General features: G+C 45.8%; 2 protein-coding genes across 5 annotated transcripts; one reads left to right on the top strand and one right to left on the bottom strand.

Moving 5' to 3' along the window:
• Positions 1 to 1,940: 1,940 nt before the first annotated feature.
• Positions 1,941 to 5,447, bottom strand: MRPL35 (mitochondrial ribosomal protein L35). The gene is made up of 5 exons (XM_039551591.1): positions 5,312 to 5,447; positions 4,945 to 4,996; positions 4,029 to 4,178; positions 2,537 to 2,681; positions 1,941 to 2,300 (listed from the first exon to the last, which is right to left on the bottom strand). Exons 1-5 carry the CDS (start codon positions 5,445 to 5,447, stop codon positions 2,112 to 2,114), a joined length of 672 nt encoding a protein of 223 aa, XP_039407525.1. The 3' UTR covers positions 1,941 to 2,111.
• On the top strand, positions 5,389 to 26,516 carry IMMT (inner membrane mitochondrial protein). 4 transcript variants are annotated; one of them, XM_039551370.1, is made up of 15 exons: positions 5,389 to 5,490; positions 10,293 to 10,369; positions 10,767 to 10,956; positions 12,300 to 12,420; positions 14,586 to 14,666; positions 15,735 to 15,836; positions 16,306 to 16,442; positions 17,457 to 17,560; positions 19,450 to 19,585; positions 20,612 to 20,741; positions 22,480 to 22,494; positions 23,512 to 23,735; positions 24,573 to 24,704; positions 25,096 to 25,225; positions 25,566 to 26,516. In XM_039551370.1, exons 1-15 carry the CDS (start codon positions 5,446 to 5,448, stop codon positions 26,171 to 26,173), a joined length of 2,232 nt encoding a protein of 743 aa, XP_039407304.1. In that variant the 5' UTR covers positions 5,389 to 5,445; the 3' UTR covers positions 26,174 to 26,516. The 4 variants fall into 4 exon arrangements, with proteins under 4 accessions (XP_039407304.1, XP_039407306.1, XP_039407305.1 ...); XM_039551372.1 differs by lacking the exon at positions 14,586 to 14,666; XM_039551371.1 differs by lacking the exon at positions 22,480 to 22,494.
• The last annotated feature ends 233 nt before the right edge of the window (positions 26,517 to 26,749 follow it).

Below are 26,749 nucleotides of genomic sequence, written 5' to 3'. Positions count from 1 at the left end.
CCCAGTTTTGGGGCCTTTCAGGCAGCAGGCCCCTACCATCAGTCCAGTAGGGCAGGCAGGCACCTCCTCATGTCTCAGAGAGTGACAGGAGAGTGGAACCCTGAAGGGAACAGGCCAGCCCTAGGAAACAGCCTTTACCCAGCTCAAGGCTCCAGTGAAACGTGCATTATTTTAAACATGTAAAATCGAGGCTGAGGGGAAGGAAACTGCAGCTGGATATAAACTGTGGTAAACAGGCCTGCAAATTACCTCCCTAATTTACCATAAACTCACTCAGTTATGAAGAGAATAAGCTTGGAGCATCCCAGTGCAGCCCTCTGTGCCTCCTCTCCTGCCATAGGGGTCAGCATCAGCGCAGCTCCAGTGGTCACCAACTGCTGAATCAGGATCACATCCAACACAAGACAGACTTCACTGTGTCCTGGTCACCCTGGAATGAATCATTAACCTAAATTGTGGCAGTGCAAACCCAGCACAGAAGGAAAGAGGATCGGGCAGTTTATTCCTGCTAGGAGGGAGAAAGCTGCTTGGAGAGAGACAATGCTCCTGTAAACAACCTGCTGCCTCTGGCTGCTGGCGAGTCCTCGTGTTGTGATGAACCCTTATGCTCCTCACCCACAGTCTCCTTTTTGCTGTTAGTTTCAGGTACCTGTTTTGCATCCAGCACCATATTTGAACTAGCAGAGAACACGTTGGGATTTGCATTTAGACAAACTATTTAAGGCTCATAATTGTGCACTTGGTGTGATTTCTTTCCTGTGATGGGTAGAAAAGGTCTGTGATACAATGGTACACTTGATGCCTCACAAGGATGGCCATTACAACAGTATTCCAAAGGTTGATGTTTTGCTGGTTTTGTTATACTGCTTGATATACATCTTGAATAAAGTCTTAATCTTTTCTTTATTAAAAAAAAAAACAAAAAACAAACCAAAACCAAACATCTTTAGTCTGTTCAATGTATCTGGCAGGCCAGAAAAATCACTTTGATCGCTGTATTATTTTTATCTGAATTCTGGCTGACTGTATATAGATGTATTCACTAAGTGCTGCATGTCCTTCAGAACTTTCTGTATCATGAACTGGAAAACGAACAAAATACAGCTACTGAACACTCTGAGTAACTAGTGAATTCATTGCAATGCTACAGCCTTGTGCTGCAAACCACCTCTGCTATACAGGCAGCTCTGGGGCTGATACCCAGGGACTGTCTGCTCAAAAATGGGTTATCAGGGAATGCTTTAAGGCACTGCTTTCATACACTTGCTGGAGTATCAGCTTTGTAGAGAAAACATCTGATCCAACCCTTAGCAAAACTAGGGTCGAGTTGCTCTGCACACTCCAAACAGACTCCACGATAAACCCTTGGGTTTGTTCCATTTATGTGTGACCAGGAATGTGCAGAGTGAGGTGTCTTAAAGGAAAAAGAAGCAAGGAAATACTCTGATTTGGCTGCTTGAGGATGTTGTGCAGGACCTAAGGAATATATTCTACTACTCAAAAGTCAACAGAGGACACAAAATTTGAGTCCTATAGTGAAAGTTAGTGGCCAATACATTTTAAAATCAATTATAAACACTGCATGTAGCCATCAAACTGGTTTTGGGGGTTTTTGTTCCATATGCTTTCTAGCATGGACACAAGGCAATAGTGTGTTATTGTGACAGGCAACAATGCTCAGATAGACCCTGCTCTTCTTTCTCCTCTTCCCCAGAAGACTCCATTCAGTGAGCCACCAATAAGTATGGATACAACAAAATAGGTCCTGGGTTATTTAAACATATTTCTTTTCAAAAAATAAGGTTAAATATGTTGAATTATTCACTTTTAGTGCCATTTAGGCTATATTCCTCCATGTTAGACAATCACAGGAAACCATCAGACATCAGAATGTGTAGGTGACCAGCCTGACCTCTGCTAAGTAAAACACAAACTGCAGATGAAGACAATCTTGAATATTCCTTTATTTTGGGCATTGATTCCCACAATTCTGCTCAGATGATATGCACGTTTATTTAAAAACTTACAAGCATTACAGATTTATGTTCCATAATTCAGACCATGCCACATGACCACTCCCCCTTTCCTAGAGATGTGCAAAACCAGGATTTCTACACACGAAGGTTTGTGCGGTCGTGATACTTCTGGTAGGGATCATCAATGTACCAGTTCCTCCTTTTCCAGAAGGAAGTGGTCATTTTATCCAGGAGTTTACACTGTGTCCTTGTGCACAACACAAACTCCCTCAAACGCTTCTTCTGGGCAGCCGACTTCTTCCAGAGTTTCTTCTTGTAACCAGACTGTCAGGAGAAAACACACACACAAAAAACACCCACTTCTTAGCAGGTCACTGCAAATACACAAACAGCCACACTGCTCAGCAAACCTGGATAAATCCCCTCCTTTCAGGAAAATGGGAGTCTCTCTACAGAGCTTTTCTTCATTTTATACCAGCCACTGCCCTCCAAGGGAAGGAAAACAACTACATTTTACACTGACTATAAAGAACAGGCTCTCATTACCCAAAAAATCTCACCTTTCTCCTAACCCAGAGGCCATTGTGCAGCCGGAGGAACCTTTTGACCACAGATTTCACACTTTTCCTCTTTCCCTTCCGTAAGCTGCAGTAGGTAAGGGTCCTTGCTGGCTGCTGGAGTAAACTTGGAAGTAGAGGTGTGACACTGAAAAAAACCAAACCAACCCCAAAACAGGGAGGAAAATAGAATGGAAATGAAACACCTTTTTCTAAAAGTAATCATTGCCTTTATCACACATAGAGAGATCAGAAGGGCTGTGCCTTGTTTGAAGGGTAATGAGGACTCCTCTAATATTACAGCACAGCACCTAATGAGTGTAGAACACCAACTTCAGGGCTGGACTTCTCAAAATTCAGCTCAAAGTTATTATTCCACACAGAGCACCTTTTTTCTTTAATCTACTAAAAGCAGTCAAACATTCAGAAGCCAATATTCAGCTGTTACTTGGATTCAGAAATTACTTTTAGATTATTTATCGCAAAATAGTTTGAATCGGAAGGGACCTCATAAATCATATAGTCCAACACCCATCAGCAGCAAGAGAAACAGTAGTGATGACAAGACTAACTGCAAAATATGGCTGCAAAGAATATCCTAATTTACTTCCTGCTTCAAGCATTAATGGTGATGGAAGTGGGAGGCTTGGGGCTAACACAGACCCACTGCAGAGTGCAAAGTGCCCAAGTGTGACAGACTGAGGTTTATATACTATACGTGTGTGTGTGTATGTATGTATGTATTTTATATGTATATGGGTGTTGGGGTCAGTCTCTTCTCCCAAGAAACAAACAACAGGACAAGATAAAATGGCCCCAAGTTTAGCCAGGGCAGGTTTAGATTGACTCTAGGGAAAGGGTTGTCAGGCACTGGCCCAGGCTGCCCAGAGCAGTGATGGAGTCACCATCCCTGGAGGGGCGTAAAATCTGTGCAGATGTGGCACTTGGGGACACAGTTAAGTGGTGGCCTTGGAAGTGCTGGGTTAAGGGCTGGACTTGATTATCTTAGAGGTCTTTTCCAACCTAAATGTTCTATGAGTCTATGATATTCATGTATATACGGGGGAGTTTCAATATGTACACTACATACATATTATATATAATACTACAAATCATTATATAAAGTATGGACTATATAAAAATAATACAAAATTAATACACATGATGCTATATTAATGTATTATGGGTAATGTATATATGAGACATAAATTTATAGGATATGACATATTATATGACGTGCAACATAATAACGTAAAAACATATGTAAAAATATATTCTTAAATATATTTACTGATGTAATTTGGAAAATATTTTATTTTCAAATTACTTATATTTTATATAAAATATACCATATATATGAAGTACATAAGATACATAAATAAAATATATAATAATTACACATATATAAATATCGATATATATTGAAACTCCTCCACATATACCTCAACCCCCTTTTAAGGGTTTTTGGCACGAGGGAGAAGCCGCGCAGCCGCACCTGCTGAGCACCGAGGGTGTCCCTGCCCGGGGCCGGTTCACGCCGAGCAGCCGCGGGGTCCAGAGCGGGGCCGGGGCCGGTCCGTGCCCGAACACCGAGCGGAGGGGCCGCAGAGCGGGAGCGCGCGGGGGGCCCAGCGCCGCAGGATCCCTGCGGGGACACGGGAGAGCCTCAGAACAAACGTCCCAGCCACACACCCCCAGCCCCGGCACCGCCCCGACACCGCCCCGGTACCGACCCGCCAGGGCCCCGCGCGCCGCCGCCGCCGCCGCCGCCATGGCCACGCTGCGCCGGGCGGGGCCGCGCCGGGTCCCGCCCACGGGGGCTGCCCGCGGCACTTGCGGCCGCTCCGGCCCCGGGGTCCCGCACCCGCCCGGAGCCCGCCTCGTCCGTCCCGTCCTCGGAACCGGCCGGGTCCCGCTCCGTCCTCCCGCCCACCCGCCACCTTTGGGTTACAGGCACATACCGCCCTTCGCCCCAGGGACTTTAAAGCCTGTTACTAAAGTCTCGCAAAAAGTCACCAAGTGGATTTTACTCATTGTTTGTGAACATTACGGATGTATGCTATTTTTGTTCTCTTCAGAAATCTGGCCAGACTGGTTGAAGGATGAGATAAAAATGGCTTCTGAGAGCTCTGAGCGAGAGAAGGTGTGAAAGATTACACCTGTAAGTTGTTAATAAATGCTATAAAATGTGCTGTGTTAGCTTCACACTGGGGGTTGGAGCATCTCTCTCCTGAGGAAAGGCTGAGTGAGCTGGGGCCGTTCAGCCTCGGGAAAAGACAACTGAGGGGGGACCTCATCAATGTCTGTCCCTGTCTGAAGGGAGGGCTCGGAGCAGGGACCGACCTCTGCTCGGTAGTGCCGGGCTATGGGATTAAGGGAATGGGCAAAAACTGGTGCCCCGGAAGTTTCACCTGAACATGAGGAAGAACCGAGCCCCGGTGGAGTGACCGAGCACTGAACAGACTGCCCACAGAGGGTGTGGACACTCCCTCACTGGAGATATTCCAGAACTGTCTGGTTGCAATCCTCTGCAGCCATGTGCTCTGGGATGACCCTTCTTGAGCAGGGAGCATGGACCAGACGAGCCGCTGTGGTCCCCTCCAAGCTGGCCCATTCTGTGATTTTGGTTTTTATTTTATTCTATTCTGTGCCGGCCGACCCCGGGAGTGCGCGGGCCCCGCTCCGCGCACGCGCCCCCCGCGCGCCGGCACCACCCCGCCCCGCCGGCGCCGCGCGCCCCCGTCCCCGCCCTCCCATTGGCCATGCGCGACCCGTCACAGGCGGCCGCCCTCTGGCGGGGCGGGAGCGCCCGCGCAGGCGCAGTGCCCGCTGAGCGGGGGGGGCGGAGGCGGCGCCGGCAGGACCCGCGCACGGCGCCTTCCCGCGGGCCGCGCCGGCTGCCGCTCCGAGCCATGCTGCGGGCGTGCCGCCGAGCGGGGCTCGCCGCGGCCAAGCAGGTGAGCGTTCCCCGGGGGAGCCCCGCGACCCACCCCGCTGTAACCAGCCCTGCGACCGGTGCGGCCGAGCCCGGCCTGCGGGGAGGGGGGAGTCCCCGTGACCGCGGCTCGGCGCGCGCTGAATGACTCCTCACGCGCGGGCCGCCATTGGCTACGCAGCCTTTGACGGGCGGCCGCGACTGCCAACGGAGGCGGGGGGCGGGCGCTGGTTGGTGAGGTGTACTACCAGTCCCATCGTGCATCGCGGCAGAACAGCGCGGGACGGAGAGAGGCGCCGCCGCAAGGCGCTCCGGGACTCGTAGTCCTTAACGGGGTGGCGAGGGCGCCGCGCTGCTTGCTGGGGGCTGTAGTCCCGGCCGTCGTGGCCGCGCCGGGCCCGCTGCCCCGCTCCGCCGCGCCCGGCCCAGACCCCGGGGCAGCGCCGGGAGCCGCGGGCGCGGCCGGGGGGTGGTGGCGGCTCGGTGGGACGCGCACGCCCCGCCGGCTCGGCGCGGGTGGCGAGTGGACGGGTGGCGGGTGCGCTCCCCGGCGGGAAAGGACGTGACCTTGCCTTCCCCGGCGCGGCCTCCTGAGCAGCCCCGCCTGGACCCGGCGGGTCTGGCCGCCGACAGGGTCGGAAGCGGCGGGTCCCGGTGTGTAGCGTGGGGACACGAGTGGTATCAGCGCTCATGTTCAAGGGGATCGTTCTGTCCGCACACTGGGACACGAGGAGGACACAGCGCGCGATGCCGGGGGCAGAAGTGCCCGTGGGACTCGTGCTGTGTGTCCTGGACCTTTACCTCTCCTTATCAGCAGAGATAAGGATGATGATGTGCTGTGGAGCCTTTTTAAAGTAGTAGGCCAACTTTAGGACGCCACAGGGTTTTATAGGTGAGAGTGACTCCCCTGCCAAGGCCCCAGCTTGTATTTCAGCTGCCTTCTTAACTGATAAAATATAACCTGATTAGATCACTTTTTTATCCTGCTCTCCACCCCAGTGTTCATTACCCTCTGTTCACACGGTTTAGCAAAGGAGAAGCTGTACATTCTCCCCTCTAAAGCTCCAGCCTTTCCCACTGCAGCAGCTGCATTTCCTCTGCTGCTCTATAAGGCTGGAGAGTCCTTGGGTCACCTGATGCCCACTGAAAAAAGGCTCTGGGTTTGCCGGGCTGTGGAAAGTTTCATCTGGAAGTTGAGAAGATGGAAACCAGGCTTTGGCAGATATTTATCACTTGAGGCCATTTGCATGTGTTCGGCCTTTAGCAGAACGTGTCTGGAATGACTGTACAGCTCCGGAACAGGCAGGGTGGTGGTTTGCAGCTGGAAGTTGGTCATCAGGCTATAAATATTTAGTGGAAGAGTCACAGAGTGGTTTGGAATGGAAAGGACCTTAAGACTATCTCATTCCAAACCCCCTGCCATGGGCAGGGACACCTTACACTAGACCAGGTTGCTCCAAGCCCTGTCCAAGCTGGACTTGAACACTTCCAGGGACACCCACAGCTTTTCTGGGCAACCTGTGCCAGTGCCTCACCACCCTCACAGGGAAGAATTTATCCCTAAGAGCTGTGCAAACACAGAGATGCCACAACACTCTGTGAAGTTTGTTATCTCTACCAGAGAGCTTCTGGTGGAGACTGGAAAAACTTTATTAATTCATTCCTACTGTGAGCTCTGTGCGTGGAACATCACTAAACTTGTAGCAAGTAAATTGGAGTTGTGGCTTTGAGAGAAGGGGTTCTTCATCATTTCAATTTCAAAAATGTTTTCTGCTACATGTGCTACTTCTCTTGCTTGAAGTATTTTTTTAGTTTTCTTTAAAAAGAAACAAGGCTTTTAGTAAAAGTGTGTGATATTTGGCAGAAGTCTTGAGTGGTGGGAAATCAGAGTTCTGTGGTCAGATGTTCTTCTTGTATCGACCTTTGTCTTAATGAAGAAAAACTTCTCTAAAGTTTCTGGTTTGCTCTTTCTGTTTAAGTGCATGAATTCCACGTTGCAGAAATTCTGGATTAGGATGCTCGAGCCTGGTGCTCAAGAGAGGTTGAACAAGGACTGAAGGAACAGATGATGGTGTGTCCTGTCCATCGTTATTTAAAGTTACACATGAAGTATAAACCTGCAAGGCAGATTTTATTTGTTTAATGATGTTCTGCTGTGCTTCACCTCCCCTGAGCACTGTGCCAGGGCGAGCTCACATGGATATCCCTAAATGTCCTTAAATCACTGGGGCTCATAATTTTAACCAGAGTGAAGGTGTGATGTGCCCTGCAAAGTGATTCTCATGGTGATTAAATAGTAGATAACGAATGTAAAATAATAAGTGTTTATGAAGTTGAGTGAAACCAATATTATGCAGAATTGCTGGAGGAGGAGAAAGAAACAGAAACAGCTGCCCTGCAGTGCCCTTGCTGTGGGCATCCTTGCTGTGTCTGTGCTGCCTCATCCAAAGAATTTTCTGTCTTCTGCATGACAGAAATTGGTTTATTTCTGCCTTTCGCAGGGCACAGCAAAGCATGTCTGATGTATTTCTCCCAAATTCTTTGAGGCATTACTACACATAAATAACAGGGGTCTAAAAATTTACAAACTCCTGGAAATTACACAGAGGGGAGATTAGAAACTACCTGCAAGTTTCCAAATTATGGTGGTACAGCAAATATAAGCAATATTATTATGGTGGCCAAAAGAGCACAATGCTTCTTTAAAAATTGATCTTTAAAAGATCAGTGATTTTTGGAGGTCTTAGTGTATTTGGATGTGAGGGAGGAAATTTGAACTTGGGTTTCTGTTCATAAAACATGGATACCTACAGATTTCCTGATTTGCTGTTCCACTGGCCAGCTGTGAAAATTTATTGCAGTGTCTTGAAAGATGGAGTTGGTGAGGGCTTGTTTTGGGTTCAATTATTGCTCCCATTGCTACATGTGTGAGGGTCCCAATGCCGTAGATGGAAGGCCTGTGTTTTGGTTCCTCTCATCTTGATGAAAAATAAATAGAAGTGAGGATTTGGCTAAATCTAGAACAGTCCAGCTTGGAAGAGATCTTGAAAGATCATGTGGTCCAAAGGGCATCTGGACTAAAATCAATAATCCCTCCAAAAAACCCTTCCTGCTGTATAAAGCATAAATGCTGAGCTAAGAGAAGCAGGTGTTCTCCTCTGCCTTGGTGACTCCAAGGGCAGGAGCTGATGTGTTTGCTGAAGGTGTAGAGCTAAATGGGTCTGGTGTTGTTTGCCATCACTAGGTGTGAGTGGGGGTTTTAGCCAGCAGGGACAAGGGTGAGCTGGCCCAGAAGGCAAGTCCAGCCCAAGCAAGGATGTGGGAGTGACAGTGGTGCAGGGTGGGATAACCTCCAGAAAGCCTGGCCAGGAGCTCAGAAGTGATGGCTTGTTTCCAGGGGTGCACCAGGCAAAATAGCCTAATCCTAAAGTGTTGGAAGGGACTGGAAATTCAGTCTGAACTGATGAATAGAAAATCAGGGTTTTTTCCCCTTCTCATTTTATTGAACTGAGCTGTATGCATAATGCTGGATTATTTTGCTCCTCCTGAGCTTCACAGTGTAATTGGGATATACTGAGAGTCAGGAGCATGTTCAAAAGTTGATAACAAAATTATTTGCGAGGCTTTTATTAGTGAAATTCCCCTTGAAAGGACCAGTGAAGCCTCAGTAAGTGCTCCTGGGGCAGTCAAGTCAGATAATCAAAACCAGTACGGAATATATTTGTTACTTTGTTGCCCATTCTATCCATCACAATCCAGAAAACCAACCATGGAGCACAGTGAGGGCTCCTGAAGGTCTCAGGGGTAAGAGGAGCACGCTTCCTCTTGCTGTACATGTGCTCCTGCTACTAATTAAAAGTGTTTTGGCTGCCTTTGTGGAAAGAATAAGAATGCAGTGTTCCTGCCTTTTCCTGTCTATGCTGCTGGGCAAGGATGGGACCTAAACCACAGAAATTGTACATGTTATTGCCATGTGCAAAAGGAAATAGAGAAACTTGTCTTCTGGGGTTATGTTGTAGTGAAGCATCTCCCAGTTTTTTCTTTTTTAAAGAAAAAATTCCCAGTAAGGCAAAATACCTGAACTGTAGGAAAAGTTCTTTTTGTGCCTTGTGTTTCAATTTCTTATGAGTCCTGTATTTCCCTGTTAGTAATTCCCAGGTGGGGAAAAAACCTCTGAGGGCAACAGTGTGTTTTCTTCTGTAGGCTTAGAGTAGCTTAACCAGTCCTTCAGAGAAGATAAAAATCTTAGTACTGTGGATTTTGTTAAGTAGAATATAATAAAATATCATTCTTCATATACTAATTTAATTTATGTTATAATCTGATGTCTGTCTGCAAAGTGTACATGTTATTAATTCTTTTAAGGAAGAAGTCTTGGTTTGGAAGCTCAGGGAGAATTGCTCGTATATCTTAAGAATTAAAAATAGTTTTAAGCATTTAAACAGCTGTTGTAGTGTTCTGCCCTGCTCACACTGAGCCGTTCTAGTGCGTGAGATTGAAGCACATCTGAACTAACCCAGACCAGAGGTAGGAAACATAAATCAGCAAAGTAAATGCAGAAATAAGCTGGGTAGAGGTTTGTTCCTTCTCATTTTTCAAAGTTCCTAATGACTGCTTAAAAAGGCCTGACCCTGGAAGCTGCACATGGGAAAGCTCTCCGTGTGTTTAGGGAAAAGAGTCCAGTGTTGCTGTCCTAGTGCCGCTCCCAGCTTTCCTACAGACACGTTCAAGATACGGCAATGGAGCAAACCAGCCCAGTCCTGCTGTTGAGGGGGGAGATGCTTCACTGTGCTCACTGCTGACCCCTGCCTCCTCCCCCTGCAGAACAGCCGGTGTGTGAGAGCCTCACTCCGTCCGTCACGGCTGTACCGCGGATATGCCACCCACTCCGGAGAGTCCGGGTACGTAGCGGGCTTTGGGGGGTGGAACTGGTTCTGCTGGTGCATTGACCAAGAGGGAATCTGCTCCTTGGTTTCACATGAGAGCAGACTCCTGGCAGTGGGATTTTTGTGTGGAGTAACTCTTACTCTCGTGGGTTTGTGTGTTCCTTGTTTGGTTCAGTCAGATGAAGAAAATGAAGATGATCAATATTTATCAGGGAGGTTGTGGGCTGCCATCATACCTTTGGGTTAGTCACTAACCAGTATTGTACTGGGGTGAAGGTGATTTAGAGCAGGTCCTGGGTTTGTTGGCAGCTCCTGGAACAGAGTGGTGGTCCCCAGCTGTAAGCTGAAGACTCACAAACTGTTCGATGTTTGCCATATAATTACATCCCTTTCACTCTTCTTTCCTCCTCAGTGTTTCTGTAGGCAAAGTCGTCGGTGCAGGTCTCCTGTTCGTGGGTGGAGGGATAGGTGGAACCATCCTGTATGCCAGCTATGACAGACAATTCCGGGAGAGTGTGGAGAAGGCCATTCCCTACTCTGACAAACTCTTTGAGATGGCACTTGGCCCTGCACCTTCCAGCACACCAATGCCAAAGAAACCAGTAAGTGTTTGCCATTCACCCCCACACATTCATTTTTCTGTGTCTGCCCTTAGGTTTCAAATTCTGATTAATTTTGCTGTGTGCTAAGAATTAAGATTCCTTAAATTGAGAAGGTTTAAGAATTACTACTTTGTGCTGCATAAGTGATGCTTGTATGTTTCCCATTATCATCTTATGATTGTAGTCTGTGGGTTGTAAAACTTATTTTTATTTACAGTAAAATAATCTAATAGAATCCCACCTGAATAGCTGCTCTGCTTATACTCAGAAATAAACTGGAGAGAGAGAGAGGGAGAGGCAATTGACAGGCTGGAATTTAACTGCTTTACTAGAGGCTTAGTGTAGTTAGTGGTGTAGTAGGATTACAAAACTTACTCTAAATGAACTTATTTTAAAGAGGACTGAAAACATTCTTGAATGAGTGAAGATTTGAATGGTACAGAGCTAGGTATAAGCATCATCCTTGGAAATCTTAGTGGCACGATCCTGCAGAAGGGAAAATCTGATACTGCCTTTGGCACAACTCTGGAAATTGAACCTGGAAGTTTCTCTGCTCCTGCGTGTGAAAGGAAACACTTCCCAGTTATCAAGAATACTGAAAATCTGCTCTGGCCATGGTTTTTCTGAGCTTTCAGAAGCCTTTTGGCCTTCAGGAAACCCAAAATACTTTTTATTGGATTTTAAGAAAGCTGTTCTTAATGAGTAGGGGAATATCAGTCAACAAAATTCTCTCTCTTCTTGTTTTAGCTACACTTTGTGTGATCACCCAGGCTCCTGGTGCCTCCCAGGCACTAGGGAATTTTGCAAACCAGATTTATCAGCAGAGTTATCACCTCCCCAGTCATGGCTCTAACCCAGATGTTTTTATTTTTACCTTGTGACTTTCCAGAATGGATATTAAGGAATTAATATCATAAAAAGTTACAATACTCTGTGTTTGAGTGGTATCTGCCCCAACCACCTGCATCTGAAGGCTTTCAAAAGGAAATCAGTGAAGCCAAACTTAGGGTTTCTGCATTCAATGCAATCAGAAGTGTTCAGAATATTTGAGGCATTAAATTATCTGCTTTTTATGCATAAGTTAATAAATATTTGTTTATAGCGAAAACCACCACAACTCTACTTGCATTTTTGGAGAGGTGAAAATTGTAAAAATTCATTCTGTATTATAAATCAAGTCAAGAAATTAGATGGCCTTGCTGCTATTTTCATGTGTACTTTGAAGCTCTGATTTATGGTACAGACACCTGGATATGGAAAAGTTCTTTTCCATTACACTGGAATTGGTGAAATCCAAGCTGTTTGAAAAACTGATGATATTTCTTATTTTTTGACTTTTTAAGATCCATCAAGGTCCACTGAAGATCTCATCTGTAGCAGAAGTAATGAAAGAGTCTAAACAGCCTGGTCCCAAATCCCAGATAGGCAAACCAGAAGCTACTGGCCCTACAGAGGAAAAAGGAGGTAAATTTATAGAATGTTACGTATAAAGAAGCAAATGACATAATAATCTCTTGTATCATATATGTTAGAGTAGATTAAAATTGTCCTTTGAATGGTTGAAGGTAAATGTTGTAATTTCTTAGAATTAATCTTTTTTTCTTTCCAAGTCATAACACTTGCCTAAAATGGCTTTAGCTTTTTTTTTTGCCCATTTTTTTAGGAAATCTGTTTACTTTGTAGGATATTTGGAATCTAAGATAAATAATGACTAACCTGCATAGTTTAGATATGAGACTCAGCAGAAAGAGAATTTCAGATGCTGGAGACTGAGGCTCTTGCAAGCACAAGACACTTAATTTTGGATAATTACTGGGCTACTGTAAAGCCAGATCAAATGGAACTCGTTTAGAGAGGAGCAGTTGTCATGTCTTTTTATGTTTATCGCTAATGGCTCTGTGTATGTGTAACTAATATCTTGTTGCTGTTTATCCAGGAAATCATCTTCTTCTGGAAATAATAACATCCATATCCAATTAGTATGTTTCTACAGAGGAAAAAATTAAGTCTTATATCCCTGTTAGTACATTATAGCACTTACCGTGGAATGGTTTGGAAGGGAGCTTGAAAATCATCTAATTTCAACCTCCTGCTGGGGGCAAGGACACTTTCCACTAGACCCAAAAGGCCCATCCAACCTGGCCTTGAGCACTTCAAGGGATGGAGCAGCTGGAGCTTCTCTGGGCAACCTGGTCCAGTGCCTCACCACCCTCATAATAAAGAATTTCTTCCTAACATCTGATCTAACCCTGCCCTCTGTCAGTGTGAAGCCCTTCCCCCTTGTCCTGTCACTCCATGCCCTTGTCAAAAGACCATCTCCAGCTTTCATGTAACCCCTTGTAGGTACTGGAAGGTATTAGAAAGTCTCCCTGAAGCATTCTCTTCTCCAGGCTGGCCGTGCCCAGCTCTCCCAGCTTGACTCCATAGCAGAGGTGCTCCAGCCCTCTGAGCATCTTCATGGCCTCCTCTGGACTTGATCCAACAGGTCCATGTTCTTCTTATGTTGGGGGCCCAGAGGTGGATGCAGCACTGCAGGTGGGGCCTCACCAGAGCAGAGTAGAGGGGCAGAATCACCTCCCTTGACCTGCTGCCTGCCCTGCTGGGATGCAGCCGGGACACAGGTGGTTTCAGGACTGCCTGTGCATGTGACTGGGTCATTTTGAGCTTCTCTTCTGCCAGCACCCCGAAGTCCTTCTCCTGGGAGCTGTTCTTGATCTGTTCTCCCCCCAGCCTGTGTTTGTGCTTGGGGTTGCCCTGACCCAGGTGCAGGACGTTGCATTTGGTCTTGTTGAACTTCATGAGGCTCACACAGTCCCACCTCTTGAGCCTGTCCAGGTCCCTGTGAATGAACATCCCTTCCCTGCAGTGTGGGACTGCACAGCTCAGCTGGATGTCATCAGCAAACCTGCTGAGGGTGCATCAATCCCACTGCCCAGGTCACTGACAAAGATGTTAAACAGTCCTGTTCCCAAAACTGACCTTGAGGAGCACACTTATCACTGGTGTCTACTTGGACATTGAGCCACTGACCGCAACGCCTTGAGTGTGACCGTCCAGCCAGTGGTTTATCCATCTGCTCCATGTCTCTCCAGTTTTGAGACAAGGATGTCATGCAGGACAGTGGCAAATGCTTTCAAAAGTCCAGGGAGATGATGTCACTTGCTCTTCCCTTATTCAGCAGTGCTGGTCCCTCAGTGGAGGGCCTCATCTACTCTGTCATCCTGCTCAGGCAGCCTGTAGCAGACCCCCACTGTAATGTCACCTATCCCTGCCCTCCCTTTAATCCTGACCCATAAACTCTTGGTTGGCTCCTCATCCATCCCCAGGCAGAGCTCCATGTGGTCATTGATAGAGAGGGTGATCACACTCCTCATCTCCTGTGCCAGGCCTTCCTGAAGAGCCTTCATCCTTCCATTCCAACGTTCCAGTCACTGGAGCCATCCCACCATGTCTCTGTGAAGTGAGGTTTCCTTTTCCAAGGTCCCCTCTCCCAGCAGCTTTGGTTTAAGCCCCTCCTCACCAGCTCAGCAGGCCCCTGGCCGAAGATGCTCTGGCCTGTCCTCCTCTGGCAGATGGAGCCCGTCACCCCAGCTGTACTAACTGGTGTGTTCTGCAACTGTGTTTAACAGCAGGCAAGGCTGCAGCACAGATCATCTCTGCAACAGGGGTAGCCGTGTCGGTGCCAGCTCCGGGGATACAGACTGAAGAAGGTGAAAAAAATCATTCAAAAGAACACCCAAGTCCTATAGTTTCACATGCATGCATTCTTGCTTCTGTGTTGGTATTTGTCAGTGTTTGAAGGTGTGAGTTTCTGTGCCTTTTGCAGAAAACTTCCATCATCTGTTAATAGATTTTTAACACGGTGAGAAGCGGAGATTGATGCTTGGGACAGGTATAGGTGTGAGCACAAGAGCAAAACTTGACTTTATGCTGAACTGAACTTGCACATTCCAGTTTGCCTCTGCTCTTGGTGGCTTTCTGATTGCTGTTCAGAAGAGCATCTCTGCCCAGGGCCAAGTGAAGAAACTGTGTTTATTATTAAACTCAACAAGAGACACCAGCCTCTAGATGTTGGTCTCTTCCAGATGAGATTATATTATATTAATTCCTTTAGGTATCAACACATTTCTTAGAAAGCATGCCAGGGGTAAGTACATGCTGCAGAGTAACATCAGCATTATTCAGAGTTGACCTGATGGGTTTTGTCGCAGCTTGAGGCTGAGAGCTCTGGGCTTTCCCCTCAGTTCAGATTGCTGTTGGTCTTGAGAGCATTAGTTAAGTCAATTCTCACTCTTAAAGGCAATTTAAGTGGCCATAGGCAAAGGAATAGAGTTTAATAGTGATTCACCATAGCCTTCTCACTCATCCTTCGTTGTTTTGGTTGGGCTCTGTAAGCATGCCAGAGGAGAACTGAAAATAGTCGAGAACAGAGATTCATTCACTTGAAATTTAAACTTGGCTCCATAAGTGTTTCTCACTTCTTGCTTTGCCTTTTACTTCTGAATTTTGTGTAATTTTGTAACTAGACAATGTAAAGTCTCCAAATGCATGTGAGGTGTCCATGCAGTTGTCTTTAAGTTATGAGAATGGCCTTTGCAATTATGGATATAAAGATTCTTCAGGTAGTTTCAGCATTGCTTTGAGCAGAAGTCAGATGTACAAAGTGATACCAACTATAAAATTCAGTTTTGTTAAAGTTACTTCCCTACAAATAACCTCTGCACACTAATTTGGACTCTTCACTTAAACAGTTTGACTCTTTTTTTACTTCTGAATAGGTAAAGAACAGGCAGGTTCCTACGCTATAAAAGAACGGCCACCAGAAGAAGTTGCAGCCCGGCTTGCCCAGCAAGACAAAGAGGAGCAAGAGAAGGTATCAGGTAAGTCCACACTGTCACTGTTCCTGTGTGTGCTGTTGTCCCTGTGCTGAGTTGACAGAGGGAGTAGTGGTGAAGCTTCTTCCACCCACTCAGAAGTAACTGAGAATTGAAGAACAATGGAAACTTTGAGGTTGGAATGGACTTCGAGGTTCAAGGAAGATAGGAAAATTTACTTGTTTTCTCTTAAGAGCCATTAGAACAAGTGAACATGGGATATACCTGCAAACCCATGGGAAAGGTGTTCCACTGGGTCGTGTGTTGCTCTAAGTGCAGACTTGTACCTTAATACCCCTGCTCTAAATGAGGAGAGCGTTTTGGTGACCTTGCTCTGTAGCCTGCTGTTTAGTTCCCAAACTGACCAGCTCTTTTAGGTCATGGAAAATAATATAAAGAGACACGGAGAATGTAACATGTCATTTTACTAGTTATAAAGTTCTTTATTGTTTAGTTGACTTAACTTCTTTTCCAGCCCTAGCAGCAACTCTGGAAGGAGCCCTAAACACAACTGCTCGTGTAACCCTTCAGGCTATCACTGCTCAGGAGTCAGCTGTGCAAGCAGTGAATGCCCATTCCCAAATACTGAAAGAGGCCATGGATGATTCTGAGGTAAACTGGACAACTGGGGACAATTTTTTCTTTTTCATTGTGTTCAGCAAAACTTTAATCTCAGTTAAAAATAAACTTGGAATCTTTTCTTGCAGTGCCTTTACATTTATCACAGTTTTAACTTACCTTTCCACTTGTGAAATGTGGCGTAGCCAAATAATAGTTTTGATTTTGAGTTTAGTTGGGTTTTTTTTTTTCCAACTCCTCTGTTTTCTTTCTGCAAGGAAAAAATTCAAGTTAAGACATTAGTAGATTTTTCACTGTATTTTAATTAATTTTATTTTAATTCCCAAGATTTTTTTTACCTAGTTAAGGTCACGCTGTCCGCCCCAATAATTCCACTGAACTTATTCCCTTTGCCAACATCCTCTTGCTGGATTGTTTGTTTCTTGTCAGGAAATAGGAAGGGGATGTACAAGTGATAACATCTGTGGTCTTGGTGTGCTCATGCTGGAGTTGTGTGGAACTGCCACTGCCCATTCAATTCTGGAGCAGAGATAAAATTCAGTTGTTAAATCAAGTAGCAGGGACATGTGGGCAGCCAAGCAAGTACTCGAGAGTTAATCTAGTAGTTAGTAAAATAACTGCCTCAAAAGATTGCTTTTAAGCTTAATTACTAATCTTAATTTAAAATTACCCACTTTAAAGTATTACGGTACTTTAAGTATTAAGTTTAAAAAGCAATTTTAAAGTATTGGTAAAGTACTTCAGTACATGAGGAGATTTCCCCACAGTATGTTGTGCACCATACAGTGATCCTCATGTAAGCTCTTCTGCATGTACAGAGGTCTGTGGCTCAGGAAAAAAAACGTTAAGAATCAAACAAAACCAAAACAAAATTGGAAGAGGGACATCACTTGTAAAGCTTCCAGCTGTGCTGTTGAAAGGCACAAGAACGGTGCTCAGTTTGAGGGAAATGTTCAGCGACACGTGAATCTCTGTAGGCTTTCACTCTATGGTAACTCTCTTGTTTAGTGATTGTAATGACTCTAATGAGGAATCTCTGCTTCCCAGGGTGCTGGGGAGAAGAAATCCTCCCAGTGGCGCACGTTGGAGGACGCGCTGAAGGACCGCAGGAGAGCAGTGGATGAAGCTGCTGACGCCCTTCTGAAAGCCAAGTGAGTTGCTTGATTTAAGTCTTGGAGTAATAAGTTACATTGCTCATGTCAGGGCTGGCAAACACTAGATGAGTTTCTAGAAAGTCTGGAGTCGCCTGTGTTCATATTGAATGATCTGTTTGTGCCAAATCAAAAAACAGTTTAATACTCATTAGCATGAGCATTTTTATTTGATGTGTGTAAACCGTGGATGCCTGTGCACAAAGTCCTCCCTGTACCAGAGAGTCTGAAACAGTTCTGTTCTTGTAAGAGCTTGTTTATCTCCTTAGTACTTAGGTAGAGTGCTGATAAGTTCAAGTAAGATTAAAAAAAAACAAAATCCAGTGTCACTTTAGTATTGTTGAATAATTTTGTTCATAATAAACCTATTGTAAGGACTTCAGCCTGGAGAAGAGAAGGCTCTGGGGAGACCTTCAAGCACCTTCCAGCACCTAAAGGGGTTACAAGAGAGCTGGAGAGGGACTTCTTACAAGGGCAGAACAAGGGGGAATGGCTTCAACTGACAGAGGGCAGGTTTCAATTGGATATTAGGAAGAAATTCTTCCCTGTGAGGGTGGTGAGGCACTGGACCAGGTTGCCCAGAGAAGCTGTGGCTGCCCCATCCGTGGAAGTGTTCCAGGCCAGGTTGGATGGGGCTCTGAGTGACCCAGTCTAGTGGAAGGTATCCCTGCCCATGGCAGGGGGGTGGAACAAGATGGTCTTCAAAGTCCCTTCCAACCCAAACCATTTGAGGATGTCTCCATGACTACACTCTGTGTATTGAGTCAGTAACATCACCAGCTGCTTTTAGTTGTAATGAAACATTAAACCTTGCAGCATCCTTTGGCAGTTCCCTGTGTCCACAGAATTGCTTTTAAGCAATTAGATTTTCACTAAGCGCATGTCTAAGAAAAACTTGAATTCTGAATGGGAGCACTGCTCATGCCCAGGGCTCTGTATGAGCTGTGTTGATGTGCTGCGAGCGTGGTCTGCAGGCACTGGAGGAGCAGAAATAAAATGACAACAGTATCTCCAAGATGCCCTTGTAATGAGGGTAGAAACAAATCTGGAAAGCCTTTGGTACTTCTGAGGCTGAGAGGGTAGCATCATCCTTGAAGCTGCATGGTTGCTATCATATTATAAACTTCACTTATCTTCGATGTTGCGGTGCTGACTAAAATTAGTGGGAGGTGTAATCGAGGTTTCATTGTTAAAGCAAAGCTAATGCAAACCCCACGTGCACCAGCTTTCATTCTCTATTGCTCTACTGGATATCTTTGCTTTTATTTATTTTCTTAATCAACTTATTTTAAAGCTTGTTCCTTATTCTAATGAGGTCATTGGAAACCTCCATTGATTTGAATGGATTTGGAAAAGGAACATTTTCTCACTTTTTCCTTGATTTCCAATTGTGCTAAAGGAAAGCAGTTCTTTCCTAATTACAAAAAACCATAATCTATCTTTACAGAGCACTATAAATTTTTTCCCATCCTCATTAATCTCCACCAGTCACCATATCCAAAACACTTCTGCAAGCGTAAGCCATCTCTGTTAAAAATGTTTCCTTGCTGCTCTTATGTGCTGGAAATGTCTGCTGTCTATCTCTTAACCTAGTTTTACTAATACTAACTCCTTTCAGTGAACTTCCATCTTCCCTTCAGCTAAATCCTGAGTACTAATTGCAGTATAAATAATTCTTATTTTACGTGGAATAGCCACACTGACATCTTTAGGTTTCAGGCTGTGGGAAAAAAATAATCCTTAGTCAAAGCATCTTAGAGTTGGTAGATAGGAAGCAGCAGTAGAGTTACACAGTAGTTCTTCCTGTGAATACCAACAGCAAAAAGTAAATTTTCTTTGAGGTGATAAGCCCTTTATGTGTTACATTTAGCAGCTGCTTCTCTTTTCAGAGAGGAGTTAGAGAAGATGAAGGGCGTAATCGAGAATGCCAAGAAGTCTCAGCTGGCAGGAGCCAAACCTCACATTGTCACTGCAGAAGAAAATCTCCATCATATGATTGTGGACTTGGACAATGTGGTGAAAAAGGTAAAGCTTCCTCAGGCTGATTATAATTGTCTCTAGAGTAGGGACTCCTTGGCAACTTGTGCAGACCCCCCCATTCCCAAATCCCTTGCAGGGGGTGAAATATTTCAGAGAGTCACAGAATATGTTGAATTGGAAGGGACACATCAGGATCATTGAGTCCAACTCCTGGTCCTGTACAGGACACCCCAACAATCCCACCCTGTGCCTGAGAGCATTGTCCAAACACTTCTTGAGCTCAGACAGGCTTGGTGCTGTGACCACTTCCAGTGCATTGTAAAGTGTAAATCCATCCTTTTGTAGCTGTACTCAGTCTTTGAGCTGGTAGATATTGCCAGTAATCACACATGGCAAGATCTTCATGAGAACTTGAACCTGGTCTTGAAAGAGTCTCCAGGTGGCTTGATGGTGCCAGTCCTTTCTGTTGGCAACTTGTAATTCTTCCCACTTGATTCCAAGGTGAATTTACCACAAGGTTAGGGAGGAGTTCAATGTTCATTGGTAATGACTTGGTGGGTAAATCACTTTGCAGTTCAGAAGACTGGGAAGGAATTGTAAAGGTGAAATTTATCTCCCTTTTCAGGACAGCTGGTAATTCATCAAGTGTGTTTGGAGTGAATTTAGCCCGATTGTGGGAACATCAGAACTCTCTGAGGAAGGCAGCGATCGCAGGCATTGCTTACTAGGCCTGTATGATGGCTGTGAGCAGAGAAAAGGAGCTGGAGATGGTTTAAGATATAAACTGAGTTCAAGATACTCTTGGTCCTGTCCAGGCTACGGACTGGCTGTGTAGTTACAGTGGGCATGTGAGGCAAAATGGATTAGTGATAGTTCCAACACATAATTATTGTGTACAATAGGTTTAATATCACAGGGTGGGTTTTTGTTCTCTCCCAAGTGATTTTCCTGTGATTGGGCTGGGGGGGGTGATATGTGCCGGTATCCCAGGGCTTGGCTTTAAATTATATGTGCCTTCAATTTCAATCCTTGCCTTGAAAAACAAATTAATCTCATTGTTGTTTGTTCCAGGTTCAGGCAGCACAGTCTGAGGCCAAGATCGTGGCTCAGTACCATGAGCTGGTGGCTAGAGCCAGAGAGGAGTTCCAGCGGGAGCTCGACAGCATCACCCCCGATGTCAAGCCTGGCTGGAAGGGGATGAGTAAGTCTCCCACTGCGGGGTTACCTCATGCTTGGTGCACTGTGGTTTGTAGTCCTTGGCCACTCAATGTCCAGCATTCCAATTTTCAAATTTTCACAGTATTTGGTTGGTCTGAAGTGAAAATTATTTCACAACTAAATTAAATAATCTAAAGCAGGTGTTATGAAGAGGATTAGTTCTACCTGTGCTGTATGGGAATTGTCACAAAATGTAGCTCTTCTGTGATAAATATCATATGGTTGTATGAACATCTCTCCCCTCCCTGGTGTTTCAGGAAGGAGCCAGGTCGTTCCAGATTTCGATCAGATCTGTGTTAATAAGTGATCAGATGCTTGGTTGACTCTGTGATGAGAGGTATTATAAAACACCATTGTTACAGGGTGATAAAGAACTCCCTGAGTTTTTCTACATCATCTCTGAAACTGAGAGATTCCATTGCTCATACCCTGCCTGTTCCAGTACATTTTATTTCTGAATTAAACTAACAGAGTAATGCAGCTTTAACAACTCAGTGCTGCACAAAAGCAGTGAACAGTCAGCTCACCCACAGTAATGCTCCCTGCACACTCCTTGCCACAGGTTCCCTCGCTCACCTTAACTGCTTTCATTTTAAAGACAAACAGAGCTGCAGAAGGTGGGATGTGTTCACCATTACTGTGGATGAGCTCCTGCCAGAACCCATGTGTGGTGTGCTCATGGAGTAATTACTGCCTGTGGTAGTTAAAAAAAATTAATTGCCTAAAAAAACCCAGCTTTCCCAGATACTTCCACTCAGGGTTTAACATAATGTACTATGTGATCTCAGACTTCTCTAGCTGATGTGTTCAGAGGCAGCTGTCAAGGCTTTATGTCCGAGTTACAGATTTTTTTTATAGAAGTGATAACTGCCATTGGAAAAAAAAAAAAGTGGTGTTAGTATTGCCTTAATATTTTCTTGAAGAATACAATGCAGAATTACAACAAACTTTCTTAATGCTACTTTATGCTTTAGAAATGTGGACCTTAGTGCACAAAATCATTTTCCTGGCTAAATGAATACACCAGACCTTTGGAATGGTCAGTTATCATTTAAAAAAGAGCAAAGCACACACTCGGTATATGTGGGGAAAACATCTGAAATTGACAAATTGTTTGTGGAGTTTGCTTTTGGGGTGTTAATAGTTTTGAAGAAAAATCACTTATTTAGGCTCCCTGCAGGTAGAGCTGCCTTTCCTTGCACAGGATAAAAGGAGAACATCTTGGGTTTTGTGATCACTGCCCTTCTGTGGGAGGAAAGGGAAGCTCTTGGCAGCTTCCATGTGCCCCATTTCTTACTGGTGTGACCTACTGAAGCACATGGGACAGATTTGTTGGGGTCCCTGACTCTCACTGCCACTGTGGAATTTGTTTCTTGGCCAACTGCTTCTGTGTGTAAGAACCTAGAAAAGTCAGACTAAAATTTCCAGTGTCCTGTTGCACTTTTCTACTTCAAACTTCTGTTCCTTGCTTTGGCTGAACTTAAATGTCCATCTCTGGGTTTCCAAGGGTGGTTTTAGTGGTTGGGTGTCTTGGGCTACATCTTGCCTGTAATACAGAGACTTTTATACTCCACATACTGTTCTTCCTGAATTCCTAAGGACTTGGTCTCACATTTAAGTCACTGTAGATAAGCTCTTAGATTTCTATTTTACTTTTGCATGTCTGCCTTCCTGTAGTGAATGTGCATTAACTTTTCCAACCTGTCTCCTTTCTGTTGCAGAGATAGCTGACTTAGGTGAGTTACTGTCACTTGTTCTGGTCCCGTGAAAGTAATCTCTTCTCTTTGTCCTTTGTCCTTTGTTTGTGTGGGGCATGACTCTAAGTTACAGGTAGTATCAACAACGGGGTGAAATGTAGCATTCCTAGAACATTTTAGTTGTGTGAGGTGTGCCTTGGGATCATTTCCAGTCATTTTGCACACCTAGCTTAAACCACAAACTGATCTATTTCTAACACTGTTACATGCAACAGCTGAGCTTGGTGCTGCTGGTCAGTTTTCCCACTGGACACGAGCATCACTGCTCCAAGTCCTCCTGTGCCAGTCTTTTTCCAGCACTCAACAGCAAGGTGACTGAAGGACTATGCAATCTTGCTTGCTTTAGACCCTGCAGGAATGCTTTCCCAAGTAGTCCCAGTTTTCCATGCAGCTGCTTTAGCTGGCAGGCAGAGCAAAATGAGATGCAGCATTCTATAGAGCCCTTCTCAGGTCACCAGTGCTGCAGGGGTAGCTTGGGTCCTCCTCCTCTCCCAGGTACTATGTGGTTGTGAATTGTGCTGCCCTCTGAGTAGGGAAACCTGAACGGTACAATCTGGGGTAAGGAATCTGATTAGGAGCAGTTGATCTGGAGGAGTGTTGAAGAGAAAATGTACTTCTGGCTGTCCCTTACAATAACATTCCCTGCTGCTCTGTGTGCTGGCACAAGGGAAATACTTGGTGGTGTAAAAACCAAGAAGTGACAGAGCTGTTGACAGTCTCTGAGTGTGACATGGATATGGAAGTGTGAACTGTAGCTGCGAATAATTTGGAAGAAACTAAGATAATTTCTCTCCTGGAATGAAAATACAGTTCAGAAAGTGGTCTCGGGTGGGCATTAGCACAGGTCAAGGGCTTGAAGTGCTCGGAAGCTTTCCCTAGAACAAGCTCAGTGGCCAACAACCCCTGGGAGCCCTAGAGCACTCGAGTGGGAGGCAGGTGAGCAGTGCAGCAGTTTCTGTTTTCCATTCCCTCGCTCATGCCCTGTGTTGCCTTTAGCTGGGCAGTTGTCCACAGACGACCTGAACTCCCTGATCGCGCATGCCCACCGGCGCATTGACCAGCTGAACAGGGAGCTGGCGGAGCAGCGCGTCAGGGAGCAGCAGCACATCGAGTCCGCCCTGGAGAAGCAGAAACTTGAAGACAAAAAAGCATTTGAGGCAGCCGTGGCCAAAGCACTGGAGCGTCACAAAAGTGAGATTGAACTAGAACAGGATAAGAAGGTAAAGTGGCCTAAAGCACCTGGTTAAATCTTTGGTTCAAAAAGGAGGTAGAAGAGTTAATGGAAATGCCCAGAGGGACAACTGGGATGTTCTGAGTAGTGGGAGACTTCACGTGGGTGACCCCCAGGTTAAACATGAAAGTGAGATGTTGAGTAAGGAAACTCCTGCAAAGTTAGAATGGTAAAATTCATACAGGGAATGACTTTGTAAAGCTGCTTGTCTCCTGTTGGAGATAGGATTACTGTGTCAAAATAAATCCTAAATGATTTGGGTTGGAAGGGACCTTCAAGATCACCGTCTTCCAACCTCCTGCCATGGGCAGGGATACCTTCTACTACACCAGGTTGCTCATGCCCCATCCAGCATGATGTCGAGAAGGGACTGGAGCAGCCATAGCTTCTCTGGGCAGTCTGTGCCAGTGCCTCACCATCCGCACAGAGAAGAATTTCGGTGTTGGATCTGACCTTGTGTGGCCATTATAGGGCTATGTAGGGAGAAGGTAAAGTCTCTTTGGTTTGGAAGCTGGTTTATAAACACCTGAGTTTGTGATTTGACGTGTTACTGTATTTTTTAGATACTGTTTTGATAGCTGCACTAAGTGCCTACTGAGTAACCAGCAGTTACTGACATGGTGGACCACAAATCTATTCCTTAACATCTTTAGGGAAAGGCTCAGCTATAAAGCTGGACCTCAGCAGGTCTTTAAGATGAAAGCCAGGCTCTGTCAGTGCCACTGCTCTAAGGTGTGCCCTCAGTAATCACTGATGTGATACTGTGACAGTGTGTGACAAGCAGCTGAGCAGCAGTGGTGCAGTAACCCCCCTCGTGTGTGTGCAGGTGGAAGAGGTGCGAGAGGTGATGGAGAATGAAATGCGCACCCAGCTCCGGCGCCAGGCTGCTGCCCACACCGACCACCTCAGAGACGTCCTGAAGATCCAGGAGCAGGATTTGAAGGTGGAATTTGAGCAGGTAAGGACGAAATGTCCCCAGGGGAATTAAAGGGATATTTAAGCCCTTGTAAAGCACATGTTTCGTGCAACAAGTCTTGAACCATGTTCCAGGGGATTGAAATGGGGGCTGGGGAGGGAAGCAAGCTTACTTTGAGGTGATACAGAGTGCCTCAATGTGTAGGTTTTAGTCACACTGGTCTGAAAAGCTTTTGCTATAGGTGACAAATTTTTGACACAAGTGCAGTAACTGTTAAATTCACCCCAATAAGGTTTCTTACTGGTACATTGTATTTACGGTATGTATTGGCCCTAGCAAGGACAAGAGATTTATAGAAATGTATCTTAAAAATAAGGTAAATGTAATTAACCAGCTATTCCCGATCTGATAGACGCATTGCACTCTGTTCCAGAACCTGTCAGAGAAGCTCAGTGAACAGGAGATGCAGTTCAGACGCCTTACTCAGGAACAGCTCGACAACTTCACCTTGGATATAAACACTGCCTACGCCAGGCTCAAGGGAATTGAGCAAGCAGTTGAGAGTGAGCACTGAATTCCTCTTTCGTTAAGGACTAAAATTGTGATCCCCAAAGGCCCTTTACCCAAACCTGGGTGTTTAAACCCAGGCTTAGGCACACTGCTCACAGGCCTGGGTTTGCCACACTGCTGAGCACCCAGCAACTCACAGACGAGTGAGTGCAAGGTGGTTCTTCCAGAAGTTGTCTTGTTCTTGCTCTGAATTGTGGGACAGACTTGCCTTAGAGCATGTGTTGAGCAGGCAGCTGCTTTGGAAAGCAGAGGGTGGAGAGGGATGGCTGTTGCTGCTTGTGCTCAAAGCCGCGTGTGCCCCAACTGAGAGTCCCTTCTTGGCTTCCCTTGCAGGTCACGCAGTAGCAGAAGAGGAGGCCAGGAAGGCCCATCAGCTGTGGCTTTCTGTGGAAGCGCTCAAATACTGCATGAGATCAGGCACAGGGGACAGTCCCATGGAGCCCCTGGGGAGCGCGGTGAAGGCCATCAAAGCCAGCTGCTCCGACAACGCCTTCACGGAAGCCTTAACAGCAGCTCTCCCGCAGGAGTCCCTGACACGGGGCGTGTACAGCGAGGAGGCCCTCAGAGCTCGGTTCTACACAGTCCAAAAACTGGCTAAACGAGTGGCCATGATCGACGAGACGAGGAACAGCCTGTACCAATACTTCCTGTCCTACCTGCAGTCGCTGCTGCTGTTCCACCCTCAGCAGCTGAAGCCGCCGGCTGAGCTCAGCCCCGATGACCTCGACACGTTTAAGTTACTGTCTTACGCTTCCTACTGCATCGAACATGGAGATCTGGAGCTGGCAGCCAAGTTTGTCAACCAGTTACGAGGAGAGTCGAGGAGGGTGGCACACGACTGGCTCACGGAAGCACGGATGACCCTAGAAACCAAACAGATTGTGGATATCTTGACAGCGTACGCCAGTGCTGTGGGGTTGGGGACAACTCAAGTGCAGTGAGTTAGGATTGGAGCTTTGGAGGCAGTTCAGCTGTTCTGTGCCAGAGAGAAAGCCCATGATCTCCTGAGGGTTCAAACAGCTGTTGGCAGGGGCTGGAAGCGTTAAAGCACGGGTACCGTCTTGTTTCCTTGCACTGTATTTAATTTCACCACCTGTTGTATTTTTATTGGTTTTGAGTTGTCATGACAACCAACTTCAGGAAGCTTCCCTACAATTTGTGTAAAAATTAATGTTTCCCCCTCTTACCAAGTGGGCTTGTGATCCAACCAAAATAATGTTTGTAACCTGCCATTAATCATTTGCCACTTCGTCAGCTGAATAAAACAAGACTTCAACCACTTGCTCCTGCTGTTTAAGTGTCCTGTTTAAACATCAACTACAGCTTGGCAGTACAAGCTCAGTCTTTCTCCAGGACCTGAAGAGCTAAAACTCGGATTTACTTCTTTCAAGGAGCAAGAAAGCAAGAGTTCACTGATGTGATTCATTAATTTGTACAGCATTAAAAATACCAAACACATCTTTGAGTAACAGGATATATACACAAACTGGTGTCAGACCACATCCCGTCATGATTTC

This window comes from Corvus cornix, chromosome 4, assembly GCF_000738735.6.
Source record: "Corvus cornix cornix isolate S_Up_H32 chromosome 4, ASM73873v5, whole genome shotgun sequence".
In the NCBI taxonomy this organism is placed as follows: Eukaryota; Metazoa; Chordata; class Aves; order Passeriformes; family Corvidae; genus Corvus; species Corvus cornix.
This window is presented reverse-complemented; position numbering and strand designations above follow the sequence as displayed.